Source organism: Micromys minutus, assembly GCF_963924665.1.
Source record: "Micromys minutus genome assembly, chromosome: 12".
Taxonomy (NCBI): Eukaryota; Metazoa; Chordata; class Mammalia; order Rodentia; family Muridae; genus Micromys; species Micromys minutus.
In genome coordinates this window covers 32,905,538-32,921,408 of record NC_137981.1, presented here as the reverse complement: position 1 = coordinate 32,921,408, position 15,871 = coordinate 32,905,538, and the positions used below count along the sequence as shown (strand labels likewise).

The window sequence follows — 15,871 nt, the reverse complement described above, 5'->3', positions numbered from 1 at the left end:
CCCAGTTTCTGAAGTGAGGCTACTTATGGTATTGTTTCATGAAATAGTTGGACGTATAAAATGAAAATAGGATGCACAACATGTTTAGAACGTCCCAGAGAAACACAGTGGGAGCTTGGGAAGGCTTGGTTGTCATCTTCAGTTGGCCCTGTCTGAGCCCCTGTACCTTTACACTGTGAGCTGTTAACTACTCCAGTCGATGGATTGGGACCATGAAAGATGCATAGGGGACCCTTTGGTCATGGCCATGGATGTGGCCATGGATGCTGCTGGATGTGGGCTCAGGGACTGACTGGGGCGTTGCTCTGAAGCCTCCAGGTGGCCCTGCTCTGTGGCCTGTCTTCCTGGGGGAAGGATAGTGTGCAGAATGTTTGGAGAACAGGAAAAGGCTCAGAGGAAGGGAGCCAAGGGAAAAGTCTAGGAACATCTGTCTCCCTTTCACCAGAGGAAGAAACCACCAGTCACATCGTCTCCCCTGTCCCACTTCTCCTGTCCTTTCCCGTGAGAATGGGCCTTGGAGAGGGGCAGGTGTGAGTCACAGTTATGCCATGCACTTACTGGGTGGCCTTGGGCAGGTCATATAATCCCTCCACTCCCTCCAGTGAGGGATAATTGTGCCTGCCTGGCCGGGCAGCTGGAGAGCGTGTTAAATGAGATAATGCATGTCAAGCACTTAGCCCAGCTCCCGGTGGCGGCCTCGGGATAAGTGCTCCGCAAATACCATCAGGGCTCCTCTCCTTCCTCTAGCACCTGATGTACGGATGGCACCTTCTCAGGCCAGACCTTGGAATATTTCTCTCTGGGAAAATGAGGTTTAACTCTTCGACATCTAAGAGCAACTGTATAGCCAAGCATAGAGAGAGGGGGAAATCAGACCTGCTCTGCTACCCACACAGGCCCTCTGTGTCTCTGTGTCAGAGACTGAGAGTATCATGCACATAGCCCAACCCCTAATGGCCCGATGCTGCCTCCCACTTCTGCACCTTTACAGCCTCCTGGGGTCCACAGGTGCTGTCAACATGGGCTTGCTTCCAAGCTGCTCCTGGCATTTTTACCTGCTCAGCCATAAAGCCTGGAAGGCTATGAATCTAGGGATGAGTAGCCGCTTGCACAAGCGCAGGGGTGGGGAGGGATGGGGAGCTGCGGCTCTATTTTTTGCAGAGCTGGCACCTTTACACTGTTCTATCCCAGCACGCTGCTGGGGCAAGCAGGACGGTGGAGCCTTGGCCTTGGATAATTGTCGGGAGCATCCCAGGCCAAGCCTGGTCTCCCTGTCAGAACTTTGGAGGCTGGACTTTTCTGTTGCCAGGGAAACCAGTATTCCCTGGAAAGGAAATCAACACCAGTGCTTTGGCTGTTAAGATGCATCCCCTCCCTGCACTCCCCCCATGAATTTCCCTCCAAAACCGATTGCCCCTGAAAGCATCCAGGCAGCAGCAGCAGCCCGCCTCCTCCCTAAGCTCACTGAGATGCCAGAAAATGAGATCTGCCCCGACCTTGCGTTTCCCACCTCTCTTTAAAACATTCCATTGTAGTGCAAGGACGTATTTTGTTTTTTCTTATTTATCTTCCTCTCTTGCCAGCTGAGGTTCTGCTCCTGTTGACTGGAGCCAGAAGGGAAAGGCCTTCCACCTCTTTCTCCCCTTCAGCTGTCAGCAAAAATAAACAAACGGCTTTATATTTGGAAAACAGAGGGGTCTTGGCCACCAGATTGCTATGTCCGGGGCAGGCCACAGCCTTGGTTCCCCTCCCCACCCACAACTGGAGTTTGAAATCTGACCCGAAGATTTGCAGATCTGCAGGGAGAGGGGGGAAGGCTGTCTTTACTCATGGAGACTTTTAAAAGCTATTGCAGGGTCACTGTGATGCTCCAGTGGCCCGCAGGCTGCACTGAGCCTGGGAAGAGCAGGTTATAGGAAAAAATAGCCAGAGACAGTTCCAAAGCTGTAAAGCTGTGAGCAGGGTCATCTCGTTCTCGTCTACCCGGTACTAGACCTACCCAGGTCACAGTTGGACCTGGCCTTCTGGGACATCTTTTGTTGTTGTTGTTGTTGTTGTTGTTGTAGACAAGGTTTTTGTGTAGCCTGGGTTGCCCTGGAACTGGCCTTGTAGACCAGGCTGGCTTCAAACTCACAGAGATCCACCTGCCTCTGCTTCTGCCTCTCTCTGCCTCTCTCTGCCCCTTTGCCCCTCTGCCCCTCTGCCCCCTGCCCCTCTGCCCCTCTGCCCCTCTGCCCCTCTGCCCCTCTGCCCCTCTGCCCCTCTGCCCCTCTGCCCCCCTGCCTCTGTCTGGATTAGAGCCATGTACCAACATACCTGGCTCTAAGGAGAATCTTGCTGCCTGACCAATGTTCTCCTTGTGCACAATGGGAGGGGACTGAACAAAGTTGGGAACAAAAACTAGACTAGCTAGAGGGTTATTAGAGACCTTTTAGGGTTCAGTAGAAGAGGGTGAAGGTACTAAGAGCCCTTGTCCATACAGCAGTCAGACCCTTTCCCCTTACAGCCTGGGTCTCCCCACCCCAACTTCTGCTGAGACTTGATGCTCTGCCCTTAGCCCATGCTGTGACCTGAGCTCTCAGGGCCACTTTGTTTTGGTGATCTGAGAAGTTAATTTGTCACCTACAAGTGACTCCCTATTCTATAAGTAATTTCAAACAAATCCTTTTCTGTCCCTGAACTTCCGCTGCAAGCAAACATGCCCCAGCTGGGCTTCCCTCTGTCAGGAGCAGACTTGTAGACAGCATGCGCTCCAGGAAGTGTGCCCATCAGTCAGGCAGCAAGGACCGCAAGCTCCAGCCATGTGAACCACTGAGCCGGGCACAGGCCCACAGCAGGAGAGCCTGAGGAAGTGTCTGGGGGTCTCCAGGCCTTTCCAACCTCATTCTAGGTTCTTGTGGATCTTCCTGCAGCCCTGTCAGCTCTTGCTATTAGCACAAAGCTCTCAGAATGTAGAGTAAACTAATGAATTACAGCATGATTACACAGCACATAATTAACTTTGTAATTAATATGCAACTGCCACTTAAGCTAAAACACTGCTTATAGAGACGTACGGCAATAGGAAATCACAGGTCAGAAATGGGCTTTGGGAGGTTTAGAAGGCTGAGTGGAAGTGGGGGATCGTGCAAGGCCACGGGGCATGTTAATTGAAGGAGAGTGAGGAGTGAGAGCCCTGTATCCGTCTGTACCTTCTCCTTTAACAAAGACCCCATAGCATTTGCCAGGCCCATCAGCCAGGGTTAGCCAAACATCCCCCCGAACATTGTACTTTCAAAACTAGGGCAGGCCTTACCCTCCTGCCTACCCCTTGGGACCCAGATGCATCTCTTCCTCCTCCAGAAAACCTGTGGGGTACCTGCCTCCTCTGCATTTTAGGCTTCTAAAATTCACAGGTTCTGTGCTCATTTTTATTCAATCTTATCATTCTCTGGCCTATCCCGAAGCTTTAAATCTGGAGGATTCCTTAGAAGTCACCCCACCCAGCCCCCTCCTCACACCAGGGCCAGAGTCAAGGGGCTCAGCACCTCAGTCACCTGCTAGTATGGGGGTGGGCTGATCAGGAAGTCCCCAAATTAGGTTGCTACCAGGCAGATCCAGCCATTGTAGCTGTGGGTTAAGCCAGAGCCCCTGAAGTCAGTCTCTCTCTCTCTCTCTCTCTCTCTCTCTCTCTCTCTCTCTCTCTCTCTCCCTCTCCCCTCTCTCATATACACATACATACACGCACACGCACACAAACACACACACACACCCACCAGCTATGTGTCCTTGAGAACCTCTCTGAGCCTTGGTTACTATAAGGTACACATTGTGAGGAATGTGTACCTTATAGTAACCCACTCCAATGAACTAGAATGTGGGTTAGGTGGGAAGATGCACCTGAAGGAGCTTGCTGGAGTGGGCCCTATGAGTAGAGCAGACAAGTTTTCTTCAGCTAAGGGAATGGATCCCAAGCGTCCAAATGCATGTCCATAGTGCCACACGAAGGCCGGTGTGCTTGCGACATCCCTGTCCCCTGAAACCAGGAATACCCAATGATAGACCCCTGTCCCCTGGATCCTGCCTTGAGCTGGCTCTTCGTTGTCCTGGCTCTGGGTCGTCCTCGGGGACCGAGACCTGGGTTCAAGTTCTAGCTTTATTGTTTCCTGATCTGGGACAGATTTAAGCTCCTTTATTCTTTCCTGCCTGAGCAGTCTCATCAGCAGATGGCGCCAATCGACCCGCCTTTGGCTGTGTTGCTACAATTCATAGGACATGTCAAATGTATGCCTGGCGAGTGGTGGTCAGGGTGCACCTGTTCTCATTACTATTCGTAGCTAGTGGAGGCTGCAGAGTAGCCACCCTTACAGCCTTGGGGAGAAAGCCCTTGCTCTTTGGGACACTGGGCCTCACACACCTGGTTCCACCGGCGTCCATTGCCTTTGCCTGGGTAGGAGAAGGAGGGGGAGGGGTAAGATCCTCAGCAAATCTAGTCTTCACCTTAGCCAGCTCATATGGCCACTGATCATCCAAGGAGTAGCTGGGTCTCTGCTCCCAGCCTAAGTCAGCCTTGCTGGGGTAGGGAGCTGTCTGGATTTCCATGAGGGGCGGTTACTCATGAAGCTTCTCATGGTCCACCCATCATTCAGCTCTTCCCAGGGCTTCTCTTTCTAGAGATACTTTGGGGTCACGTCTTTGCGTGAAGCTAAGAGTCTCTCCTTGCCCCAACCCTGATGGCTCTGCCATCTTTGAGAACTGCCAACATCTCTTTGTCCTCTCTCACCCTCTCCTTCCTCCATACCCCATTGGCATGCCTCTTAGGTCAGCATTTTCTCCAACTCAGTTCTAGGGACACTCAATGCTTACAGAATTTTTAAATGTTCAGGGAAAGGGGTGTCTGTCTTATGATCCAATACCTGTGGAAATGTCTAGCATTCAAAGTAATATGGGGACATATAGAAGCCATCTCCCCAGGAAGGCAAAACATAAAGCATTTGTCTCAGTTCTTCAGAATGACCTCAGGGGATTTTGCTCACAGCAACTGACCACCCCCTTTCCTAACTAAACCCACAGTGGCTCTTCTCTGGCCTCCTGTTCTCAATGCAGACACTGCCTGCCCGGAGAGGCTCCGTGTGGGTACCCAGGACCCTGCTTGGAGAGCTCACAAGTGACAAAGCCTCTGCCCTATTTCTCACACACTGAAACTTTACAGACCTGAGCTTTCCCACTCAATGCCTCCACCTAGTATTCCAGCTGGTAGACTTGGCCGTGCCCAAGTTTTAGGCCCAGTTACTCACATCCTCCAAGCCTCTGTGGAAAGGCTCTCTCCAGGGAAAGGGAATGGGTGGAAAGATGGCTCAGTGGTTAAGCATGCATATCACTCTTCCTGAGGACTGATTCCCAGCACTCACAGCAAGAGATTTACAACTGACTGTAACCCCAGCTCCAGGGACATAGGATTTCTCTGACCTCCATGGGCACCCACATTCATGTGCTCAGTACCCCCACCCCACCCCACACAGACACACACATATAACTAAAATGATAAAATAAACACCAAGAGTGATGCTGAACAGCGGTGCCTCAGTCTACCCTCCCTCCTTGGCAGCCTCAGTTTACAAGCCGAGCCTCTTTTTAAGACACTACTGCGAAGTTTAGTGAATAGGCTTAAAAACTAGGTTATCTGTTTGTTTTCGGATTGACAGCTTTTAGCATTCAGGGTTAATGGCACCTAAGTCCTCCCCAGGCTTCTGCTAGTTCCTCACTCCACAGATATTGTCCAGAAGGGCCAGGGGCCCTGTACGGAGCTGACAGGTGGAGCCGGACGAAGATTTCTGTTCAGTTCCTCTCTGACAGAGTGAGCCCAGCAGCCTGGGTGGCCACTGCTATCGCTGCCGCGTGCTTGCAGAAGAGCCCAGGCCTCATAAGCCAGCAAATAGCAAGGGCAGGATTTGAACCCAGTGCCCTACTGCTTGTACCACTAAGCTACTCTGCCTGTCTGAGACTGGGTGATGGCAAGAAGGTGAGAACACCCAAGTGCCCTGTGAGCCACAGAGCACACCTCCTGGAACTGTCTGTCCATTGCCGTTGTCAGGGGGGAAGTAAGTTCTCTCATTTATCCCCTTGAGGGCCTCTGACATGAGACAGCATAGCCGTGAGTTCAAACAAAATGCTAGACAGTATGGGGGAAGGGGGCTATAGAGCCAACTGGAGAGAAAAGAGATGTCTGCCCAGGACCCTGGGGTCACAGCTCCGCAAGCAAAGCATGGTTTTTTCACAGTGGGCACAGAGCATTTGATCCTGCTACCCCTTGGCATGGGTTCACAGCCCCACCTGAGCGGCCGGCAGCTCCAGCTAGCCTGCTGGCACAGCTGTCTGTGGACGGATGGCAGCCTAGCCTAGACTGGCACCTGCAAGGGCCGATGTGGGGTCGTGAGAGGATAGAGAGCCGGGAGGCTCAGGGCAGCTGGGCATTCAGGGCCAAGTGGGCCCTACTTACCCTGCCTTTCAAGGCTCTCCTCTGACCACACCCACCTCTCCCAGGCCTGTTTCTTCGGAGGCTGGGAATGTCAAACGGGTCTGACTGCTTCTCCAGATCCCTTCCAGGTCTGAGCTGTAAGAAATGTTGCTTGTTTTCTATCTGCCACTTTGGGCACAAAGCTGTCTCCCTTCAGTTACTTTTCCCTTTTTAAAAAAAAAAAAAAAAATAGCTTTTTGAGAATTTTTGAAAAATCTGATAGGCAGAGGCAGACAGGAGCTGCTATAGGGGCTGGAGACTGGTTAACAAGTCATACGTTCCCAGAATCCACCTCTGAAGGCTCACAATCACTTGTAAATCTAGCTCCAGAAAGATCTCACCCCCTCTCCTGGCCTCCACTGGACAACCACACCTCTACTTGGCTGACGGAAAGTGCACACCCACACTGAGCCTTAGTTTTCCCATCTGCAAAATGGAATAATTAGGTCAGTACAACTGTACTAGCAGACTGTTTGGAATGTGGCTGCTTGGTTGTGTGGTACCTCCACATGGGGGCTTGAAAAGAGCCTTGCTCACCCTCTAGGTTCCAGGAAAGAACACCAAGTCAGGAATCAGGAAGTAGGTGTGTAGTTTACCTGGTGGCCTCTTGCCGGTCACTCCTCTTTTGGAGCTGAGTCACTCAAGGCCGGGAAGATGGCTCAGTCAGTAATATGCCTGCCATACAAGAACCTGAGTTGAGATCCCTAGAACCTACCAAAAAATGGGGGGAGGGGAAAGGCCATATATGCAAGTCTGTCTGCCCAGCATTGGTGTATACAGCAGCAAGGGAGATAGGCAGGTCCCTAAAGCTCGCCAGCCCCACAGCCTAGAAGAATCGAGCTTTAGGTCCAGTGGGAGATTGTGCCTTAAAAAAGGATGGCAGGAAACTAAAGAAAGGCATCCTATGCCAACCTTGGACCTCCACTCGCATGCTGTGTCACACATATACACTAGCACCAACATGAGCACAATACAAAGATGACTCACCTGAAAGTCTTCATTTCCTGGGATAGCAAAGAGCGGGTGAGCAAATGGTTTGCTAGACAATCATCTGTCAGTGTCTAGACTAAGCAAGGAGAGTGTTGTGATTGATTAGTCATGTCTGCCCAGGGTGCAGGAGTAAGGGATGGTTTTACTCTCAGTCTTGCTTTCTCAGCCCTGCCATCCCAGGACTGTGTGGTGCCTTACATATCTGAAGGTGTAGGAGAGCCAGAGGTAGGAGACACTCAAAACACCTTCTGTGCCCAGAGCTGGAGCTGTAGGAACATCTACTCCAGTTTACTGCTTTCTAGAAGACTCCAGCTTCCCTGTCCCCCAGAGATCTTGAGTAATTGCTGGCCTCCCTAACCCCTCCTCACTTTCTGGCATCTGAGACTTTGGAATAGTCACAGGAGCCTGAGGCAAAGCCAGGTCAGGGCCTCTCTCTCTCTCTCTCTCTCTCTCTCTCTCTCTCTCTCTCTCTCTCTCTCTCTCTCTGTGTGTGTGTGTGTGTGTGGGTGGGGGGGGTATTATATTGTCCTGGGAGACACTGACCTGGACAGTGTCAGTCATGTTAACAGTGAACAGTAGTGATGGTTACTTCCTTGCTCTGGGCAGGGGGCGGTGGAAGGGAGAGTCCAGCTGATGAAGAGCTACCATGCTCCTGTGCAGAATGAGATGTGCAGCAGAGGCCCTTGTGGTCAGAGAAGGGGCAGAATCCTGGCGCCATTTCTCAGCACTGGAGCCCTCAGCAAGTCACCAGGACTCTCAGAACCTTGGTTTTCTCTCAGTGGTCAGACTGTGATAACTGGAACTTAAGTCACAACAGTGCTTGACACCCAGCGAGGTGACACAGAGAACTTAGTGTCTGCTCCCTGCAGGCTCAGTGGGGGGCGGGGGATACTAGTTCTGCTGGAGAAGAGCCCCAAGGGTGTGGTCCAAGGCTGGACCAGCTCTTCTTTACCTACTGTGTGTAGAGGCTGGGGCATGGGGTATACAAGGACCTAGAATGTGCCCAGAGGGGACAGAGGGGCTTGACTTGAGGGCACTGTAAGGCTTCAAAGGCATCTGTGCCCAAAGGACAGAGAAGCCAGATGTAGCTGCAGTCCTCAGATTAGTGTGAGTAGGGACAGTGGCGACCTTTCTCAGGACCAGTGTGTCATTTCTCTAGAATAACGTTCAGTCCAGGGCAGAATGTCTGACACAGCTAAGTGGGGCTGCCCTTCGGGAACCTGAAATGCCGGGACTGTACTATTTATCTTTCATCAACCTCAGTGGTGGTACTCCTGCGGATAGAGTAGGTGCTTGGAAGATTTGGTCACTGAGAAAAGAAGGTCCATCCTTCCAGAAACCTTCAAATGGAGCCAAAGCACCTTGAATCACTGGCCAGATGCCATGGGCCTTACGGAGCCTGGTCACGGGGCGCTCACTGCTTAGGTAGAGGAAACAGGTGTGGGCCTTTCAGGAACCTCTCTCCTAAGTGTCTTTGCTAGCTCATCCCCATAGCCCAGCAGGGAAGGGAGGAGATTTCCTGTCCTCTCATAAGAAGACACAGGCTTAAGAGGTGAAAGGGCCTTCCCAAATCTCACAGCCAGGAAGGCCTGGCTCCCAGCCCACCACCCACTGGAACCCCACCCTACGCAGACCTCCTGCCTGCCCAGAGCCTGTTCTCACTGCTTGCTCTAGAGGAGGACAGCTGGTCCCCAGCAGCTGCCTGAAGCTTACTCATTTCTCTGGCTCCTGTCTGCCTGTCTTCCAGACTCCCCTGGAGTAGAGCACTGAAGAAAGTCACCCCCTCCGCCTGCCTTTGCTTCCCAGGCATTTCTCTGAACTTCCATGACATCTCCTTTAAAATGAAGAGGGTGGAGGTCTACATCAGAGCTTCCCTTAACCTCATTCCTGGCCACCACATCCCACCCAACTCTCAACTAAGACTACATTTAAACTGACCTTCCAGCTCACATAGGTCAGCCATTGGATAAGTAGTTTAACTCCATCATAAATAAGACCCGTGAACTCACCCTTGGTTATTTTCCTAGACCAAGACTTCACTATGAAAATGGAAAAGGTTTGCCTATAGATTACCCGAAGTCATGCTTTTTACCAATGGGACACTGATCACGTCTTAAAGACACTGTCCTAAGTGGCCGGTACCGAGATCCCCTACTGCTAAGGTTCAGTCTCAGTACCTTAGCAATACCCATGCATCCACCCATGGATGTCCATTGAGTGAGCACATTTGGGGTTTGGGCTTCGAGATGCAGAACTGTCAGCCATTCTGGCTGAGGGGGAGACAGATGTGTGACAGTGGCACTGGAGGGACTGGAGTGAGTAGTGTCACTTGCCAACTACACTGGACCTTTAGGGGTGAAAGGGAAGGCAATCTGACCCAAGGGCAGGCCAAGTCAAAGCTGCAGCAATGTGTCCAGAGCTCAGACTAGGAGGCAGCGAGCCACCCTAGTGAGGGGCTTGGGATGTGGGCTAAGAGCTGTGAGAGGAGGGGGCAAGTCAGGAAAGGACATGGATGATGTTGATATATGCCCAAGCCCCATGACCTCTGTCCCTGAAAAGCTGTGAGCAGACACCACAACCAAGGCAACTCTTATAAGCACAACATTTAATTGGGGCTGGCTTACAGGTTTAGAGGTTCAGTCCATTATCATCAAGGTGGGAACATGGCAGCATTCAGTCAGGCATGGTGCAGGAAGAGCTGAGAGTTCTACATCATCATCTGAAGGCTTCTAGGAAAAGACTGGCTTCTAGGTAGCTAGAATGAGGGTTTTAAAACCCATACCCATAGTTACCCACTTCCTCCAACAAGGCCACACCTACTCCAACAAGGCCACACCTACTCCAACAAGGCCACACCTCCAAATAGTGCCACTCCCTGGGCCAAGCGTATTCAAACCACCACACTGCTGGAGGGACTGGTTGGGGTGGTACCCTAGAGTCTAAGCTCTGCTCCCCCTTCTTTCCATCGATCTCTCCCTCCCCCTTCCCCCTTCTTTTTCTCTTTTCTTTCTTGCCAAAGCAAGGCTGCCCCCTGGTCCTGTTTTGAAGCTCAGCCTCTAGTCAGGCTGTGGGAGAGCCTCCCAGCCCTGCTGCCAACCCACCTCCCTCCTCCCCCAGCTAGAGCTGCAGATGTGCATGGTGATTGAATCATTTCTGCACACCGTTGCTCACACAGCTCCCCAGAGATGTGCTACTTGCCTGTGCAAGCTGTCAGGAGATGTGTGTGCTTGAGTGCTTCTGGGCCAGCAGCCCATGTGTGCACACACCAGCTATGGAGAGTGCAGAGGGGTGCATAGGTGCGGGCACAGTGCAAAACCACCTCTACCTGGAGGCACTTGGGGTTACTAGCTAGGCTTGAGAAGTAAGAAAAGAAAACACAGTGTTTGTAAGATCGTTATGAGGTGGTCTTGCCACACTGGAGTGCTCTGAGTGCCCACAGTACAATAAAAGTTCTCTGTCCCTGTGCCCAGGGAAGGACTATCTATGTAAGGCAGCCAGGAGGGTTCTCGCCTCTCTAAGGCTTCTTTCCTCCCTTGTCTGCCACTGGCATAGTTGAAGGGTTGGTTTCCCTTCAGCTCTCTGCAGTTCATTCTCCAAGAGGTTTTAAGTGCACAAGGCAAGCTTGGCCTGAGGGTTGCCAGGAGGTGACCACTGTCAACAGAAGCTTCTCCCAGCATGACTCCCCCCTGGAAACTGGGAAGGCTTAGTCTGACGGCCATGTCATCACCTAAAAACTTCCATACATGTAATGAACTCTGGTGAGGCATAGCTTCAAGAGAAGCAGTGCCTAGGACGTTGGGCCATCTGGCAGGGGGTTGGGATGGTGATGGAAGCAACTTTCATGGAGTTTTCCAGGCTGCAGGCTCCACAGCTTGGGGGGAGACCTTTGAATTTTAAAGTTGAATGCTCTGCTCCTACTGAGGTGGAGTTTCCAGGCAGCTGGAGCTCTCCTATGCTGGAGTTTGGCAGGCTGCCAGAGGATGGCTAGCCCAGGTCTTCGTTTTACAGATAGACAAACTGAGGCCTAGCTTCTTGCCCTGTTCACACAGTGGGAGGGCGGCAAGGTCAGCACCCACTGTAGACCCCTCCCCTGCCTCAGGCTAACTAGAAAATTTTTCAAGGACAGAGACGGCAGGACCGCAGCCGAGGTCCCCGATTGAGCCCACACTTCTTCAGAGGGCATCAGATTGGATGTGGATCCGAGTCATTGGTACCAGGCTTTTGGTTGGTAGAGAGCCAGGACCTGCCTGGGTGCTTGAGCTGCTGATGGTTTTGTAAGGATGTCTAAAGACAACTGGAGGCAAACACAGCCGAGTAGTGCTTCCGTGGCAGCGGGGCGACCTCTGCTGGCTAACAATGGCTCGCCACTTCCCGACAGCTATGCTGGGTGCTCCGCTCCGGCTCTGGTGGCCTTGCAAACCACTGGCTTTGGACGGGTTGGATGGAACAAGTACTTCTTTTGGGACCCAGTCATGGCTTGAGATAGAACACAGGGGAGACTGTGGCCACCCATCTGGGAGGGGTACAGAAAGAAACACAGGCGAATGGTTAGAAAGACAGGTTTCTACCTTAGCCCAGCTAGTGAGCACCCCCTTGTATTTCACCTCTCACAGGCTTTAAAAATTGAGAAAAATCAGCTATGCCTCAGAAATGGACTGTCAGTGAAAACAATGTGTACAGAAGCCAGACTGTCCCCTCTATATTGTTCCCCCCTCATCCCCTTTTTTTCCCTGCCTGGTGCTAATCTCTCCTCAGGCTCTGGACCCTTAGCTTTCAAGTGTGGAATTCAGACCCACCATTTCCGTTCCTTCCTGTGTTGTTGACCCCATTCTCCACCATTGACAGGTTCAGTGACATCTCAGCTAAGTATGATGGCTCAAGAATCTCACACAAGAGTTTCAGGGATTCTTGGTTAGCCTGGGCTACATGCCTATCTGGAAAAAAAATTAAAAGGAGTGTGTTACATGTCACCTTGCCTGTATGGGCCTCTTTCTTCCGCCAGAGACGTTATTTTATAAATAGAAACATATGATAGCTAAGTAACTGTAATCCCAGCACTGGGGAGGTAAGGTGGGAGGATTCCTCATGAGTTTGAAACCAGTCTGAACTACAATGAAACTTATTGGAGGGCAGGGACCCCATTGTTGTCGTTGTGATGATCTGTAATGTCTCTGGACAGTTAATTTCTCTGATGTCCTATGAGTTTAAAAGTGTTGGAAACCCAGCTGGGTCACGCCTTGATTCCATAAGATGGAACCCAGACATGGACAGATATAGATCCTGTCATCTTGGACAAAATCATTATGGGTTTTGGGTTTCCCAAAACAAAATCGAATGGACTGTCAGGTTGGGAACAACTTTGCCCACTGGTATCCTGAGGATCTTTGAATACAGAGACCCTGTGGAGGCTAGCCTGATCTAGCATGGTACTGTCTGTCTCTTTGCTGTTTGCCTCCTGAAGTAACTAACACCTGGGGTCCTGACAGCACTCATAAGGGAAAAGCAGCCTTAGGGCCCAAAGGTTGCTAACCAGGGATGTGCAAGCTCCTCATACTTGCTAGAAACTTCCATGAGTGGTCAGAGAGTCCTTAGGCTACCAAAGCTATCAATATGTGCAAGTATGTGCAACACCTCTCTGAGTTCCTGGTCCTAAATGGCACGGCCCTCTCGGAAGATCCTCCTTGGAGGCAGAACTTGGTGGAGCCACAAAGAACTCTTGCCTCCTATCCAAAGCTAACCAAAGCTTTAAAGCCAGAGATGAGTGCGCAGGGCCCTCCTGGCTTTTAGCACTCAGGACACCTCCGAGCTTTTAGAGTGATGGGAACGAAGAGGTGCCAGAGGCCTGGAGAGTGCAGCTCAGTGTCCGGCCCTCAGGTTGCTGTAGTTTGTCTAGAGTGCCCCCTGCTGGCTGGTATGGCCATGGAGGCCTTTTCCTGGTTGATTACAGTCTCTGAGCTGGGTATTGGTTATTCCAGACCTGGAGTTTCTTTGCACTTCTTTTTCAGGTCCCCAGACAGTCACTAAGCTGACTTGCTCACCTGTACTTGACTTTCTGGGTTCCTTTGATTCACTATCCATGTCCTAGCCAGCTTCAGAAGTCTCTCTCTCTCTCTCTCTCTCTCTCTCTCTCTCTCTCTCTCTCTCTCCTCTCCCCCCCCCCACCACCACACATGTGTATATGTTTGACTGAATTTTTTTTTCACCACATGCATGCCTGATACCTGAGGGAGCCAGAAGAGGGTGTCAAATCCCATAAAACTGGAGTTATAGTTGTGATCCATCGCATGGGTATTAAGAACCAAACCAAGGTCCTCTGCAAGAACAGCAAATGCTCTTAACCATTGAGCCATCTCTCCAGCCCTAGAAAACATACACTTTACAGGAATCCCAGCTGCCATTATTTGCCCACACTTAGAGTGGGATGACCATCTACAGACCCTCAGATCTTGCCAAGAACCAAGATAACCTGTCAGATGGTGTACCGCTGGCTCACTTCTACTCTGGGCCTCCCCTTGTCTATGCCTTCCCTATGGTTTATCTCTAGCCACAAGAGCCTTCCTTTGTCACCAGCATACTGGCTGAGGTTCTCTGTAAGTGTAGCTGGTAAGAGATAGCCTCTACTTAAAGGAGCCCTAAAGGCACCAAGGTGTTCTGCACCCCTACTAGGCTCCAGCAAGGACCCCCTAGGCAGTCCCCAGAACCTGTCTCGTAGATTAGAACAAGAAAACAAGGATTCTGCCCTGGCTCTTACAGGATCAACTGTAAAACAGAGTCATGGTTTTCTCACCTACAATGTGGGAATATTGCAGTATCTTTCAGTGCTCTGGGCCTGGACCAGCATTTGACCATTAGTAGGAGAGGTTCAACCAGTTGTCATTTAGTGGGTGCCCTGGGGTAAATGCAGGCTTTTTTTTTCCCCTTTTGAAACAGAGTATCAGAAAAACTGATAATTCTCCTGCCTCAGCCTTCCAAATGTGATTATTCCCACACACCAAGAGTTCCTAGAAGACTGTGTCATTTTCTTAAGCATACTGCTGGCCCTAGCACTGGAAATCTTGCAGGGTTCCTGGGCAAGAAAAAACACAGGACTGAACAGATGGAAACTCACAATGTGGGGATATATAGGAATATGGAATGGATGTAGAGGTGTGGGGTGGATAAAGGGGTGTGGGATAGATTTAGGGATGTGGGGTGAAGGGATGTGGTGTGGATGTAGGGGGTGGGGATGATATAGAGATGTGGGGTGGATGAAGGGGTATGGGGATGGATGTAGGGTAGGGGTGTTGGGATGGCTGGACCAATTGTCTTAGGTTACTATTGCTGTAATAAAACACTATGACCAAAAGCAACTTGGGGAGGAAAGGGTTATTTTGGCTTACACTGAATCACAACCCATTGAAAGGAGCCAAGGTAGGAAATCAAACTGTGGTGAGGGTTTGGAGAAGGCCTGACACAGACACACTGAAGGGTGCTGCTTACTGACTTGCTCCCCATGGTTTGTTCAGCCTGTCTTCTTATAGAACCCAGGACCACCTGTCCAGGGATAGCACCACTCACAATGAGATGGGTCCTTCCCTATCACTCACCAATTAAAACAATAATACCGCACAGGCTTTTCTGCCTAAAATTCGATCTTTTTCTTTTTAATGTATTTGTTTTTATTTTATGTGCATTGGTGTTTTGCCTACACGTGTGTCTGTGCGAGGGTGTCAGATCTTGAACAGTTGTGAGCTGCCGTGTGGGTGCTGGAAATTGAACCCGGGTCCTCTGGACGAATGGTCAGTGCTTTTAACTGCTGAACCATCTCTCCAGCACCCTACAACCAGATCTTATGGAGGTATTTTTTTTTTTAATTGAGGTTCCTCTCCAATGACTTTAGCTTGTGTCGAGTTGACATAAAACTATCCAGGACATCAATGAATATTGAAATCATAACGAAATGATTGACAAGGAGCCGGGTGTCAGGGAGTATTAACATTGGACAGGTACTAGGACCGTGAGAGGAGGGGCAGGATGCAGAGGGGAAAAATGAACACAAGCACAGCTCCCACTTCTACCTTCTTGCTGGAAAACTCTTAAGATCAAACTGGGCAGCCGGGGCCCCTGTAGGGCAGGCCTGCCAATGAGGGCAGCTGAGAAGCTCTGCAAGGTTGTCAGGTGTACCCCACCCAGTGACACTCTCTCCTTCCTCCTCAGGCTGGACCACGTTCATGGCTCTCGGGTAGGACCCAGCGAAACGGCCAGAATGAATTCTATGGACAGGCACATCCAGCAGACCAATGACCGTCTGCAGTGCATCAAGCAGGTAGGTGTGGCCAACTGGCAGGGTGGGTGGGACAGGCAGGGAGTAGGTCTGTGCTGCAGCAGGATGGTCCCTGGTGCCAG

At 51.0% G+C, this 15,871-nt stretch overlaps 1 protein-coding gene across 4 annotated transcripts in view; it reads left to right on the top strand.

The window, feature by feature from the left end:
* The window catches only part of ZMIZ1 (zinc finger MIZ-type containing 1), a 194,800-nt gene that overhangs the window by 92,510 nt on the left and 86,419 nt on the right, over nucleotides 1-15,871 (top strand). For all 4 annotated transcript variants that reach the window (XM_080926445.1, XM_080926446.1, XM_080926443.1 and 1 more), the window contains one exon: nucleotides 15,683-15,791. In XM_080926445.1, coding sequence (XP_080782571.1) covers nucleotides 15,732-15,791 — 60 coding nt within the window. In that variant the 5' untranslated portion in view covers nucleotides 15,683-15,731. The remainder of the gene's footprint in view (nucleotides 1-15,682; nucleotides 15,792-15,871) is intronic.